Consider the following 14,215-nt stretch of genomic DNA (forward strand, 5'->3'; position numbering starts at 1 on the left):
GTGTTAAACTAATATCTTGCTATCCTTGGCTAGTGTTTTGCTGCTTTTTACCTTTAACTAGCCTCTTGCTACTTTTAGCTAATCCTTTGATTTTTCAGCTTCCAGCTTTTTTTTCCCTTTAAGCTAGTGTTTTGTTACTTTTGGCTARCCTTTTGCTGATTTCAGTTAGCATTTAGCAGGTTTCATCTTCTAACTAGCCTCTTGCTACATTTAGCTAATTATTTGCTTTTTTGAACTTTAGTTTTTGAACTTCTTTTAGCTAATGTTTTGCTGATTTTAGCTAGCATTTAGCTGCTTTTAGCTTTAAATTTGCCGCTTTTAACTTCTGGCCTTTAATTAGCCTCTTGCTACTAATGGCTAACCATTTGCTTTTTAAATTTTAACTAGTTTTGTGCTCCTTTTAAATAGCGTTTTGCTGCTTTTAGTTTTGAACTCCTCTTTGGCTACTTTTGGGCTTCAACTAGCCTTTTTTGCCACTTTTAGCTAAGCCTTTGCTTTTTAACTTGTAACTAGTTTTAGCTCCTTTTAKTTAGTGTTGTGCTACGTTTGGCTAGCGTTTTGCACCGTCCTGCATTCTAAATCCTTACTTAATAGTTTATTTTTATTTTAAAGCCATCTCATTTACCCACCAGAAAGCTGAACAACAGTTTGGACCCTCAGCTGCAGCGAGCACTTCTGCTTCCCCTCGCACCTCATGACGGTGGAGACGCTGACGTTGTGGAAGACGGAGGAGTTGAGACCTTCGGTCGGGTTCTGGCAGGCAGGAGGAAACCAATCTGTCCGAGGAAAAGACGAGGACAAGATGCTTCAGATCGAGAAGAACAAAACTAAATTGTAAACGCTTTTGGAACATAATGTCAAACAATCAGACTCATATTTTTTTTAAAAAGAAGCTTTTAAAATAGGGAAGAAATTGTTTTCACCTTGAGAAATTAAAACAGCTTTTCTTCTCACGGTGTTGAAATAAAACAATTCCATAAATATTATTTGTAGCTTTGAGGCCGATCTACGACCTCGAGGGCTGCTATCCTGCATGTTTCAGATGTCACCTTCAACACGTCTCTGATCTTTAAACCAGGTGTGTCAAGGCAGAGAAACGTGTAAAACATGGACACCATTGTTCTTAAGCACTGATATGTGTTATCACTAATGCTTTTTTAGGCAAGGTCTGCATWAAAGCCAGTTACACCCTAAAAGTTTCTAATACTTTCAACAGGTGTCATGACTWTTAAATGTTAATTATGTTTTCTTAGCGCTTAAAGCAACATGAAGTTCTTTATGTGGTTGTAAAATTAGCTTTTAATGTAGTTCCTCAGCATGGCAGTGACATAAAAAAGAGATTACTGCAAATAACAGTGGATGTGTTGAAAGTGCGGAACTTGTTTTGCTAGTTGTGAAAGCGCTGCAGCAGCGTGCGATCATGCTTACAGTGTGGTTTGGTTTTGCAGTGCAGTCCCTGCAGGAAGAAAAAAAAAACAAAACAAATTTGTTAAAATTTCTAGTGGGGAGGGGGGGTTCTTTTTACAGCTTTAGCATTGGGTACAAAGGTAGCTGACTCAGGAGGAGGAAAAGAGTTTTCGACATCCTTATTGCTCTTTAAACCCAAGGAAAAATATTGTGCAACATGTGGTGCTCAAAACATTACAGGCACAAGCCGTCACACCCAATTTTTAGCTGAATTGTGTAAAACTTTTCTCAAATATCCCTATTTTAGTGTTTTTATAGCTGTAGTAACCATCTTTAACCCATCCTTAAAATTCATCTAGTGAGATATTTTGCTAACAGAGTTATAAACGTAAGACCTCATGCTCAGAATATATCTTGCAGAAGACACTCGGCTATTACCACGCCGAATTTTAGCTCAATATTAATAAACTGCGCAGACTTTTAGCCATTTTTGCTAAATTAGCTTAGCTGTGGTAGCCATAATGAATGGAGTTTCAGTCAAAAGTTAACTTAATGTGTTTCTGAGAATCTCATAATCTGTCCACTGGTCCATGATGTAGTGTTGCTAACAGGCAAAAATATCACCACCTTTTACCTTCRGCAGCAAGTGACAACAATATAAACAAGTGGGCGTGGCTTGATATATTACGTTTCTATTTGTGAGTTATTAATGCAACGTCCCCCCTTTTAAAAAAAAGGTTATCGTCAGCCTTTTTCCTCACTGAGATGCACGAACTGCACGTTTCACTGCATCCGTCACATTGTTCTGGGCTCGTTTCCAAAATAACCTGCAGCCAGAAATGATGTGATGTGGATAATATTCAATAGAATTTCACCGCCGTCGCTGACTGATGTTTGCAGCTGTCAAAATGATGCAGTCGGACGTTGCTGTCGTTTGCACAATAAAAGAAACAGACTTTTATTGTGAAAAAAAAAAGCTTTGGGTTTAACTTTTTTTCTGCGATTTTTCAAGCTGGAGGTTGAAATATTTGCATTAAATTTGATTAAAAATAATAAGCAAGTGATCAAACTTGGGTTATGKGCAGGGAAATGTTGGTCAACAATAAAAAAAAACAGATAAAAATCTTCAGGTAGATTGTGCGTTTGGTTTAGTCTGGATGTGTCGGCGCGATTTGTGGTTCGAAAACGTGCAAAAAAACATCGTGGCTATAAATCTCTCATGTATGCGGAAACTTTAGAAAATGTATTGCTTTTTTTCCCCCAAATCTATTTGATAGGAGGTCCCCAGATGGTAAAAACGCTTGAATTTAAACTGCTGCCTGTTACACCAACAGCCTCACAATGGAATTAAAATGTTATCCTCTGATATTTTTGTGCAGCTGTGATAAAAATGTATCTTTGACACATTTRATTTGAGGGAGAGCGGTTTGTTTCCTTCTACATCAGAACAAAAGCTCATCAGATGATTTGCCGCTCTTATTCTTATTGGAATACCTTCATGACTCACTGCGTGAGTCATCCAGCGTCAGACGTCAACTTTACAACTCTGCTTTCACTCCTGCTCACCTTAAAAGATCATCACAGKTTTATCTTAAAGCCCAGGTTTCATAGAAGCAAGTATCGAAAGTACAACTGATGTATAAGTACACTTAAAACTGAGCCCAGAATAAAACAAACTGCAGAAGAATTAGTAAGTGAAAACACTTAAAAGCTGTAAGAGTTAATAATTACAGGACACAGATGTGTTTAAAAGCTCAATCTTTTTTATAGGAGGATGAGTTTTACCTGAGAACATCTCGTGTGGCAGCCCTCAGTCCTCTCCAGTTCTGTGCTTTCTGCTGCAGCTCCGTTCAAGCTGCCGTAAGACACGAGCAGGACGAGCCCGAGGATCATTTTCACCGCCCAGCACAAGATTTCTGCTCCTCCAAACTCTTTCCTCCACTTCCTATCTGCCAAGCGGAGATGCAGGTCAGGTTGAATCTTCTGTGATGGTTTCCTGCAAGCACAACAAAGTGACTGCAAGCTGCTAAACAGATGCTATTTATAAAGAGAGGCGGGGTTTGTAGTGCAGTCAGGAAAAAAAAAAAAAAAAGCAAGGACCTTTCCCTATTTGGGATGGTAGGCTTCAAAAACGCAAGTCACCCAACACATCATCTAAATCTACATGATCAGTGTACTATTTCTGAAACTTGTTTCACAATGTAGGAGCATTTCCTGGGCTTGTCACTAAAACAATAAAAAACTTTGGCAGAAAATCTCATGACAAGATCGATTTCAATCACATTGTTTCTTTATTATTGTTAGAATATTGTAAWCAAGTCTGCAAACCTTTCCACGCAGAAAAAAAAAACAATAACTACAATAAAAAGTTAGTTTAGAAAGTTGGAGTCAGAGCCCCACTGTGGGTCATGAAAATTAAATCAAATTAAATGTAAACACATCGCTAGAACGGCTACAATTATTACAAAATATAAATACAACAATCATCAATTAAAAAAAATGTGAGTTTAACACCCACTCCAATCAAATAATGAAAGAAAATTTGAATAATTACCAGCTGAAAACACCTATTTTAATTTTAATTTAGCCTATATGCATATATTTAAAGAAACATCTAGATCTCTGTAGAAACGATGTGAGTTAAGGGTTAATAAAAAACGTGTCTGCATGAACTGTTATGTTGTTTAGGACGGCAGCAACCTGCTGTGTTCCTGTTCAAACTGGGTGTTAGCTCTGTAGTCTGGTCACTGTTTCTCCAAACTGAAGCTATTTAAAGAGGTGTGTCCGGAAMAGGTGACATGTTCATTCTTCATGACCTTTTCATTTCAGATCTGAACTGTCACTTTTTAACTCAGAYGGGTTTTTATTGTCTGTTTCTCTCTTTTTTTAGGACACTTTCAGCTTCTAAAGGTCAGACAAGCAGCTTCTGACATTTAACTCCCTGATACTTTTCCAAAATGAACTTCCTCTTGGCAGTTTGTACTACTGCTTTTTAAGAAAAATAATTAAGCTTACTGGTGTCGGCTATCTCCTTATACAACCRCTTTGTCACACATGATTGCACACCGTTGCATCGTCTGCAATTACGTGATTGAAAGAAGATAAAACTAATTTATTTATTCATTTAAACCTATGTGGGAACAAAAATAACTGAAGATCTCCTTTTTTTTTCCTGCTTCTGTACTTTATTATTGCAAAATCTCTATTTCCCCATCATTGACTTAAACTGTTTCAGAGAAGACTCACAAATTAAAGTATTGCTCATACAACCTTAATTCTGAGAAGGAAGGAAACATAAATAAGCTGCAGTTTACGAACACTTCCAGGTTAGTTTCGGGTCACACGACCTCAGTCACTTTCTCAGTGTTTGTGTTCATCGTTGTCATATTTTAGGCAATAAAATCAAAAAAGAAACATTACATGTGAGTAGAAACAAACAACTAGTTATTGTTTGTACTAAAGGAACTGTGGAATAAATAATAAGATGTGATCCAGGCACGTAGCTGATAATAGGGAATAATGGTGACCAAACTCTGCCTTGCAAAAATATTAATAATAATAATAATCTAATGAAAAGCTACTAACAGTTGAACATGCAGAAGAAAACAATGAGTAACTGTCAGAGAACCTGTTTTTCAGATTAATTTCTTGTATTTCCTGCTCCATCATTGTCCTCGATGTTTTGGCTCCATCTACTGGAGTTCACTGGCATTAGTACTTTTATCTCCTCTTCTGCACGTTTCCTCAGGTTGTACCAGTTCTTAACCCATACTGGTCCAGATTTACCCCTCATCAGTCAATTATCTTAATTTTTTTTATTTTTAGATCAGACTCTCTAACTGAGACACTTATGATTTAATAAACTGTGTGCTGCAGAGGCAACAGATTACAGCAAAGAATGGGAAAAGTTTAGATTCTAATCATTACATTTGACCAAAAATTAAAAAAATTAGRGCKGTCAGATGATTAAAATTTTTAATCTATTAATTCCAAGGTAGTTGTGAATTAATCACGATTAATCACAATTAATCTTAAACTTAATATAAAACTTTATTGCATATTGGTAAAATAAATTACTTGAGTTATTGTACTACACGAGGAATCAAAGATAGATACTAAGGTCACAGTTGTCAGCAAAACACAAATAAATAAAATAAAATAAGAAGACAAAACGAAATAAAAACTGTACATAATGTGTTACACATGGAGTTTTTTATATTACTTATTTAACCTTTATTTATCCAGGTAAACTGTTTGAGAACCACGTCTCATTTACAAACATGACCTGGCATGCACTGAGTGCATCGCAATATACAAACCTACATATTCAGCCATAGTAAAGTGATTGTAAATTTTATTTGCAATTAAAATTTTTAATCTATGCCCATGCAACACTAAAATTAATCAGAGTTAACTCGATTTAATTTCACAGTCCTAAAAAAAATCAAAATCGACAAAATACCTGAATAGATTCAAAATGACAACTTATTATCTTAAAATCTTTATATGCTGTCTAAAATAAGTTCTAATTTCAAAATTATAATTAATATCTTGACATAATACCTCATTATTTGTGGTTCTGCATCCTTAAGATGGGTTTATTGGTTCACCTATGAAATGTGGATTGTGACCAAAAGAAAAAAATCTCATTTGTATTTAAACAGAAGAGCGGGAATGAAAGAGGTTTTTTTTTCTTCCTGAGCCTAAGCACCAAGCTGAAATACTTGAACAAAATGGTCAGGTTCATACTTGTGTTCCATGAAACAAAAACCTGCAAACTGTTCCTCTCACATCAACGGTTAATCCTTAAATTATGTTTAAAACCACATGYATTTGTTTACATATGGAAACAGCCGAAGGATGGCGATGTCCAGAAATGTTTTTGTTTGGTTCCACTTTACAGATTTTGGAGACATACTGTATGGGTCAGTGGTCTTCAGATCTGGTTCTCAAAGGCTACTATCCTGCATGTTTTAGATATTTTCCTGCTTCAYCACGTCTGATTGAACTGAACGAGTGGTTAACATCCTCCTGCAGAACTTAAGACCAGTTAAAGAGCAGGTAAACGACTAAAACACGCAGGATAGTTAAAACAGTAGCAGATAATTAATGGCAATGAAAGGTAATAACTACAGGACACAGATGTGTTTAAAAGCTCAATCTTTTTTCTACGAGGGTGAGTTTTACCTGAGAACATCTCGTGTGGCAGCCCTCAGTCCTCTCCAGTTCTGTGCTTTCTGCTGCAGCTCCGTTCAAGCTGCCGTAAGACACGAGCAGGACGAGCCCGAGGRTCATTTTCACCGTCCAGCACAAGATTTCTGCTCCTTTTAAGTCTTTCCTTTCTACGAACCAGAGATGCAGGTCAGTTTGAATATTCTGTGAAGAATCCCTGCAAGCACAAAAAAGTGTCTGTCAGCTAACGAACAGTTATAAATGCTATTTGTAAAAGAGGCGGAGTTTGTAGCAAAGTCAGGAAAAAGGGGCCTTTCCCTAAAGGCTTCAAAGATGCAAGTCACCCAACACATCCTCTAATCCAGTGTTTCCCAAAGTTGGGGTCGGGACCCAAAGTGGGGTCCCGAAACATCAAGGTGGGGTCCTGAAAAAAACTTTCTGAATTAATTACATTTTTGCCTTAGTTGTTACAAAGGAGTGAGGTTAGTATATTTAAAATGGATAAATGTAGTATAAAAATATTTTTACAATGCCCATGTTTTGTTGACCTGATACAAATGTTTATCATCCAAAAATAGTTTTGGGCACAGGTCTCTGATACTGTTTTGTATTACTTTGTGGGTCAAAAGCTGAAAAGTTTGGGAACCACTGCACTTTGGTTCCCAAAGTTGGGCTTGGGACCCAATTATGGGTCATGAAGCACCTTGGATAATCTCCAGAGATCAATTTAAAGGGTAATAAAATAATTGATGATGTAATATTTTCCCTATAATTATTACAAAAAACACAAAATAAGTAAAAATAAGTATTTATATTTGTGTACAAGCTGTTTAGATTGTCAAAAAGCCTGTGTTTTTAGGGTTATTAACGAAGCTTGTGTACTCAGACCAGTAATATTTGGGGTCACAAGTTTTTGCCATGGATATTTTGTGGGTCAGAAGACAAAAAGTTTGGGAACCACTGCTCTAATCTACATAATCAGTGTACTAATCTGACACTTAGTTTACAATACAGGAACATTTAATGGACTCATCACTGACAAACAATATAAAAAAGTTGCCTGAAAAACTGCAGAAGGTCTCATGACAAGATTGAATTCAATCTCTATTATTATTGTTATGTTAGGATCAAGTCTGCAAACCTTTCCATAGAGGCAGCAGGTAGATTTGAACCATCACATCATGTTAATAAAAATGTGTTTGCATGAACTGTTCTGTTGTTTAGGATGGCAGCAATCCGATTTGTTCCTGCTGAAACTGGACGTCTGGTCAGAATCAAACTGTTTCTCCAAACTGAGTTTATTTAAAGAGGTGTCCGGAACAACATCACAGCGTCACTTTTTAACTCTGATATTGGTTTTTTTTTTTTACTTCTCTCAATTTTTAGGACACTTTCAGCTTCTAAAGGTCAGACAAGCAGCTTCTGACATTTAACTCCCTGACATTTTCCCAAAAATAACTTCCTCTTCGCAATTTGTACTACTGCTTTTCAAGACAAATAATTAACTTTATTGGCGTCGTGTCGGCTTTTAATCTCCTTACAAACCACTTTGTCACACATTTGCGCACCGTTACAACATCTACAATTGTATGGTACAATTTTTCTTACTAACTAAATATATTTGGAATCAAAAGTATCGACTTGCTGTCAAAAACTACTTGATTAGGACACAGAACTTGGGTTCTGCCGGCTGTGTGAAAGCTGCTCTCTCAGATTTAAAGTGTTGTCCTAATGTGAAAACTTCCATTGTTATTTTAGTGAATTGTCCTGCATTTACTGTGGAATTACTGGGTTTTTGTTTACTACAATGACATAAACAAGACTGTCAAAACACAAAGTAAAAAAAAGCTTCCACTCTGGATTTCTTGTGCTCACTATATGTTAAATAAAGTAAAGTGTAATTGTGTAATTATCTACTGGTTTGCAATAAAATGCACCAAACTATTGACACAGTCAGTGCATAAGGTTTTAATGAAGTGAGGTGATTTCTGGATGATGTATTACTTAATAAACCCATTGTTAAAAAAAACTAACAAAATAAATAAAAACTCTGAAAACTGTTCTGAGTCAAGACCCACCAAGCAAGTCCACACTGCAGCTGAACATCTCCATCAGCACCTGCACATTAGACTGAAACATGCTAACACTGTTAGCTCGTCCGTTTGCCATAACATAACCAAAATGCTACCTTGTCCATTTGACTGTCGTTTGAATAGTCGCACTCTTCACCACCAGGTTCACACAAAACAAATAAAAAACATGTACATGAAAAGGACGAGAAAGCATAAAAGCATCAGTATTTAAGCTAACGCTAGCCATTGCTCGGTTTAGCGCATGCGCAGAAGTGACGTCACGTTTCATCCACTTTGGGCTGATGAGAGTTATATAAAACAGCAGTTTTGCTGATTATTATATGAAATGACAACACTTAGTCTAACGCCTAATACAAACTGCATTTTATGCAACGTAGAATAATTTATTCTGTGGACGCCTGTTAGCTTGGAACAGAGAGTGATGCAGGGATGAGTCACGTGATCCATTAATCTTCGGCGTATTTCCGCGTTCACGAGTCAATCCGGAGATGTACCAGCAGCACGGATGCTGTTTCCATCCTCCGCCGTCACTGGACACCGCCTGCTCTGAGTCAATGAAACCCTAAACCCTCCATCCTCCGCCGCTTCTCGTCCCTCCGTCCAGCCTTCCGTCGAGGCAGCCCCGCGCCGCGGCCGAGGCGGCGAGCTGGGGGGGAACCCGGGGAAGGGCAGCCGCGGCGCAGCGACGCACCGGCCGACGGACACGCCGCCGCGGCGCGCCAACCACAACAACAACAACATGCTCACCCGGGTCAAGTCGGCCGTGGCCGGGTTCGTGGGCGGGATAATGACCGGGGGCGGCTCGGGGGCAGGAGGGGGCGGGAGTTCTGGCTCGGATTTGCCGCTGAAATTCCCGTATATGAGACCGGAGTTCCTGGGTCTGTCCCCGGACGAGATCGAGTGCTCGGCGGACCACGTAGCTCGGCCCATCCTCATCTTAAAGGAAACCAGGAGATTACCGTGGGCCACCGGATACGCTGAGTAAGTCACTGGACGTCCCCGTTTCACGTATGTAGGCCCGACTGCACCTGTTGTGACCTACATCCACCTGCAGCGTCTTTTTCTGCAGAAAAGCCTGCAGACATGCACGAGTTCTGCTGACGGATCGCAGCATTTCAAGCTCAAACTGGTTTTAAAAGTGCAAAAGGATGATGCACCTTCCTCCAGCAGAGTGGGGAATTAGTCTCCACTTAAGCCTAAAGCAGGAACTGATTGCCACTCAGTTCAGCACATTCAAACCATTTCTTTGGTTTTTACTGCAGACTGCTGATTTTAAAGCTTCTGTTTTTTTTTATCTGTACCATCCACCATCTGTGCTCTACTTGTGAAACAAATCTGCACAACAGCTGCACGCGTGCTCCCAGGAAGCTCTTATAAAGGCTTAGGGACAAGACAAAAAAAAGATGCACAAATTCTCCAAGCCACTATTTATGAGCCTATTAAAAACACTCATAAACGTTTTCAGCTATTTGCTGCAAAAGTCTGATTCTTACTGAGGCTGCAATTGTGAAAACACACACATTTTCACTACTTCACATAACTGTTGCACGACATTGTCATGACAAAATTACAAAATTTTGACACTTGCAATATCATTTAAGGTCGTATCTCACTGGAAAAGTGATGCGACTGTGACGAGTTTGCAAAAGCGTCTCTAAGATGACTGAAATGTTTGCAGAGAGACAGAGGCAGAACTCCTCAATCTTGTCGCTTGAATTTTGAACACGTTTAAAAGATTTGGAGCAAAAGATGGCTCAAAAAAGTCCCAGAGTTGTTGCAGGCATCTCCAACACGTCTCAAGAGCGCTAGAGCTGTATTTTAACACGTTTCTGACAAAAGTAATGAAAAAAAATTAAATATCTATTGAAGTATCAATCTTCAAAAGCTCTAACAATTTGAAATAAGTTTTCTTGCCATAATCTAACAATTTGAAGTAAGTTTGCTTGCCATAATATGTCTAAAGTTTCCAGAACTTTCTTGTACTTTGTTTTATTTTGATGGAAAAACTTCCTTTTAAGTTGGGGGGAAAGAAGAAAATCCCACCTCTTAATAAACCCTTTTACTCTTGTGGTTCATGATCACCACCTCCTCCTTTTTTTAATTTTCGCATTAATCGCACGCCGCCGCCCCGAGCAGCGATTGAAGCATCTCTAGTGGATTGTTGTCGGTAATGAGTTTGACTCAGATCAGCGTTTATGTGTAATTAAAGCTTCCTGTGTTCTCATTACATCAACCATTCTGCCTCCTGCAGACATGAGCTTTTATTATCATCATAATAAAGAAAAATCAAAGTCAGATTTGGTCAATGTCACTATATTGGTATTTTAAAAATGTCCACGCAATAATTCAGTCATATCACAAAGCCAAAATTTTTTTTCACCTATGTGGGTTGAGAATTAGGGGTGTAAGAAAATATCGATACACTGAAATATCGCGATATTTCATTTCCCGATACTGTATCGATATTCTAAAGCCCTGTATCGATTTTTTATTAAAGTTTAAAATGTCAACTTTCCTGCCAGCTGTTCATTTTATGTTGTAGTTCAGCCTCTGACCACTAGTTGGCAGCAGTGAGCCAGACATTTGGCTCCTCTACCTCTTGAGGTAGAGGCCATTGTTAAGTGGTGACCATATTGTAAATTAATATTAAAAACTAAAAGCTGCAAAAAATATTTTCAAACTATTTATTGTCAAATTTAGTCTAATAATTGAAAACATGGATGAAATAAGAAATATGAAACAAATAAAATAAAATACATACAAAGCAGAACACAGCTAAATGTATCAAAAGCATGTCTCTGTAATATTAGAATTTTCTGAGACAATGAATTTTGGTTTTTCATTTTTTTCCCCTGTAAGAGGTTTTTATTTGATAGAATTTTTGGACAAAAAAAATCGCAATATATCGCCTTGCTTATAGTATCGCAATATATCAGCATATATCGAATCGTGCCCCCTCTGTCATGATATGTATCGTATCGCCAAATTCTTGCCAATACACAGCCCTATTGAGAATTAGCATTAATGCTACACAACATTATTGTTTATCATTGCGATGACTGACATCACAACACTTGGGTGGTATTCAGTATTTGTAGCTTTAGAATTTCAGCTATGTTCTTCTGGTGTAGGTAGGATAGTGTGGAGTCATTTGGTTGTAAAATATATTACTGGCGTTGGTTTGGTTTTGCAATTTTTTGCAATACTTTGAGATATTAAAATTGCACTTATTCAATAGAAACTGAGTACAAAAAGTAAGAAAATCTGCGTTTGGTAGATTATTTCTTTGTTGTAACAATGTTGGAAAATCTATTCATTTCCCTTTTAAATGGTGCCACATTTGTAAGGAACGTGCATCTCAAACAGCTTATTTTGCTGTTGTTTTTGACCCCCAGGTGCTTCCAATCAGGTGTCTGGTAAAAGATTGTTACAACAAAGTAATAATTAGGGGTGTAAGAAAATATTGATACACTGAAATATCGCAGTATTTAAAAAATATTCAAAAAGTATTCAAACCGAAGTCTCTTGGAGAAGAGACGAAACGTTTCATTAGAGAAGAACCCGTCCAGAAGACCTATACAATTTTTTTCTTTTTGATCGCAATATTTCATTTCCCGATACTGTATCGATATTCTAAAGCCCTGTATCGATTTTTAATTAAGTCTTAAAATGTCAACCTTCTTGCCAACCGTTCATTTTTACGTTGTAGTTCAGCCTCTGACCACTAGTTGGCAGCAGTGAGCCAGCCATTTGGCTCCTCTACCTCTTGAGCGCCAGAGAGTAAGGGTAGCATTAGCCTTGTAAGTAAACATTAGCTTTTTTTTTTTCTTCAGTAAGAGGTTTTTATTTAATAGCATTTTTGGACAAAAAAATCGCAATAGCCTTGCTTACAGTATCCCAATATATCGGGATATATTGTATCATGACCCCTCTGTTATGATATGTATCGTATTGCCAAATTCTTACCAATACACAGCCCTAGTAATAATCTAACTGTGCTGAGTTTAGTTTTTTGGCAGCTTTAGCAGTTACTGAGCTCTTTACTGGTCGGCCTATGTTTCTACGCCCACCTAGGGTAGCAAATTTTGGGTACTGACACAGATACAGGCACTCAGAATGATGTTCCACCACAGTGTAGCTGCGTTCTCCCTTATATGAAGATAAATTTGGTTAAATGCTTACAGCTAGATGTATGGGGCTAACCTAAGAAAACTTTAATTTGACTAAATATTTAACTCCGTTCAGTGAAGGTAGGTGGAACAAACCATTGGGCCTCATGCAAGAACATGTTCGTATTCTTATCCTTAATTTCTCTTACTTTTGTTCGTACGAAGGGTTCGTACGAACATCTCACGTCAGATTCAACAAACTCTTCTATCTTCGGGAAAAGTGTGTAAATGAGCTGCATGAACACGATGAATTACACCTGTTCATATCCAGCTGCTCGTGCACGTAGAGAGGAGATTAACATAATTACTATCCCAAAAACACCATATAAGGCTACGTTTCCTGCCTCAGATATGAGGAAGTGTCCATTCATGAAAATGACAGTAAAAAGTAAAGAGAAGAACTTTACGAGTTCGGAGATTGAAGTCCTGCTCTCCAAGATCGAGTAAAGAAAATCTGTCATTTTTAGCAGCATCAGCTGTGGAATTAAAGGAGCTGCTTAAAGGAATGAAATGTGCTGTTAATGTCGTGTCTCCTGTGGGTCGTTACAGTCACAGAAATAAAAATCTAAATCATATTCATCTCTCTCTAGTCCTACTCTGGTTTTCCTTTGGTCAAATATTTTTAATTCAAGTGTAAAGAACTGTGTTACATAGTTTTCATTTATTCAGAAGAAGAGCAGTCACGCACCACTACCCCCCACCCCCAAATCCCCCCCGCCGCAAGTGTCGGATGCGTTTCTGAAAAAAAAAGAACATTTTAAAATGTTTCAAAACTTCAATTAACTTCACATTAATATTGTAGTGTTATACAACAGCATTAATAGCCAATGTAATTTAATTTAACCATTTTATGTCGTTAGTCTTTTTTCTTTTTAATTGTTTTAATGTCTGTTCGAAATCAGTGGTTCCCAAACTTTTTATCTTCTGACCCACAAAATATCCATGGCAAAAACTTGTGACCCCAAATATTACTGGTCTGAGTACACAAACTTTGTTAACAACCCTAAAAACACAGACTTTTTTGACAATCTAAACAGCTTGTACACAAATATAAATACTTGTTTATACTTTTTTTGTGGTTTTATAATAATTTTAAGGAAAATATTACATCATCAATTATTTTGTTACCCTTTAAACTGATTGATTTCTGGAGATTATCCAAGGTGCTTCATGACCCATAATTGGGTCCCAAGCCCAACTTTGGGAACCAAAGTTCAGTGGTTCCCAAACTTTTCAGCTTTTGACCCACAAAATAACCATGGCAAAAGCTTGTGACCCCAAATATTACTGGTCTGAGTACACAAACTTTGTTAAGAACCCTAAAAACACAAGATTTTTAACGATGTAAAGAAATACTTATTTATAATTTTTTGT

The 14,215-nt window shown here is 37.6% G+C and overlaps 2 protein-coding genes across 3 annotated transcripts in view; one reads left to right on the forward strand and one right to left on the reverse strand.

The window, feature by feature from the left end:
* il17rel (interleukin 17 receptor E-like) overlaps window positions 1-14,215 on the reverse strand; it is a 46,410-nt gene that overhangs the window by 14,855 nt on the left and 17,340 nt on the right. Inside the window, exons 3-5 of the mRNA XM_014014548.1 lie at window positions 6,595-6,796; window positions 1,429-1,456; window positions 630-776 (exon numbers count right to left, since the gene is read on the reverse strand). Of these exons, the coding sequence (XP_013870002.1) occupies window positions 630-776; window positions 1,429-1,456; window positions 6,595-6,702 (283 nt within the window). The 5' untranslated portion in view covers window positions 6,703-6,796. The remainder of the gene's footprint in view (window positions 1-629; window positions 777-1,428; window positions 1,457-6,594; window positions 6,797-14,215) is intronic.
* LOC106521806 (protein phosphatase 1H) overlaps window positions 8,660-14,215 on the forward strand; it is a 17,146-nt gene continuing 11,590 nt past the window's right edge. For both annotated transcript variants that reach the window (XM_014014544.1, XM_014014545.1), the window contains exon 1: window positions 8,660-9,653. In XM_014014544.1, the coding sequence (XP_013869998.1) occupies window positions 9,412-9,653 (242 nt within the window). In that variant the 5' untranslated portion in view covers window positions 8,660-9,411. The remainder of the gene's footprint in view (window positions 9,654-14,215) is intronic.

This window comes from Austrofundulus limnaeus, unplaced genomic scaffold (genome assembly GCF_001266775.1).
Source record: "Austrofundulus limnaeus strain Quisiro unplaced genomic scaffold, Austrofundulus_limnaeus-1.0 Scaffold116, whole genome shotgun sequence".
NCBI lineage: Eukaryota > Metazoa > Chordata > Actinopteri > Cyprinodontiformes > Rivulidae > Austrofundulus > Austrofundulus limnaeus.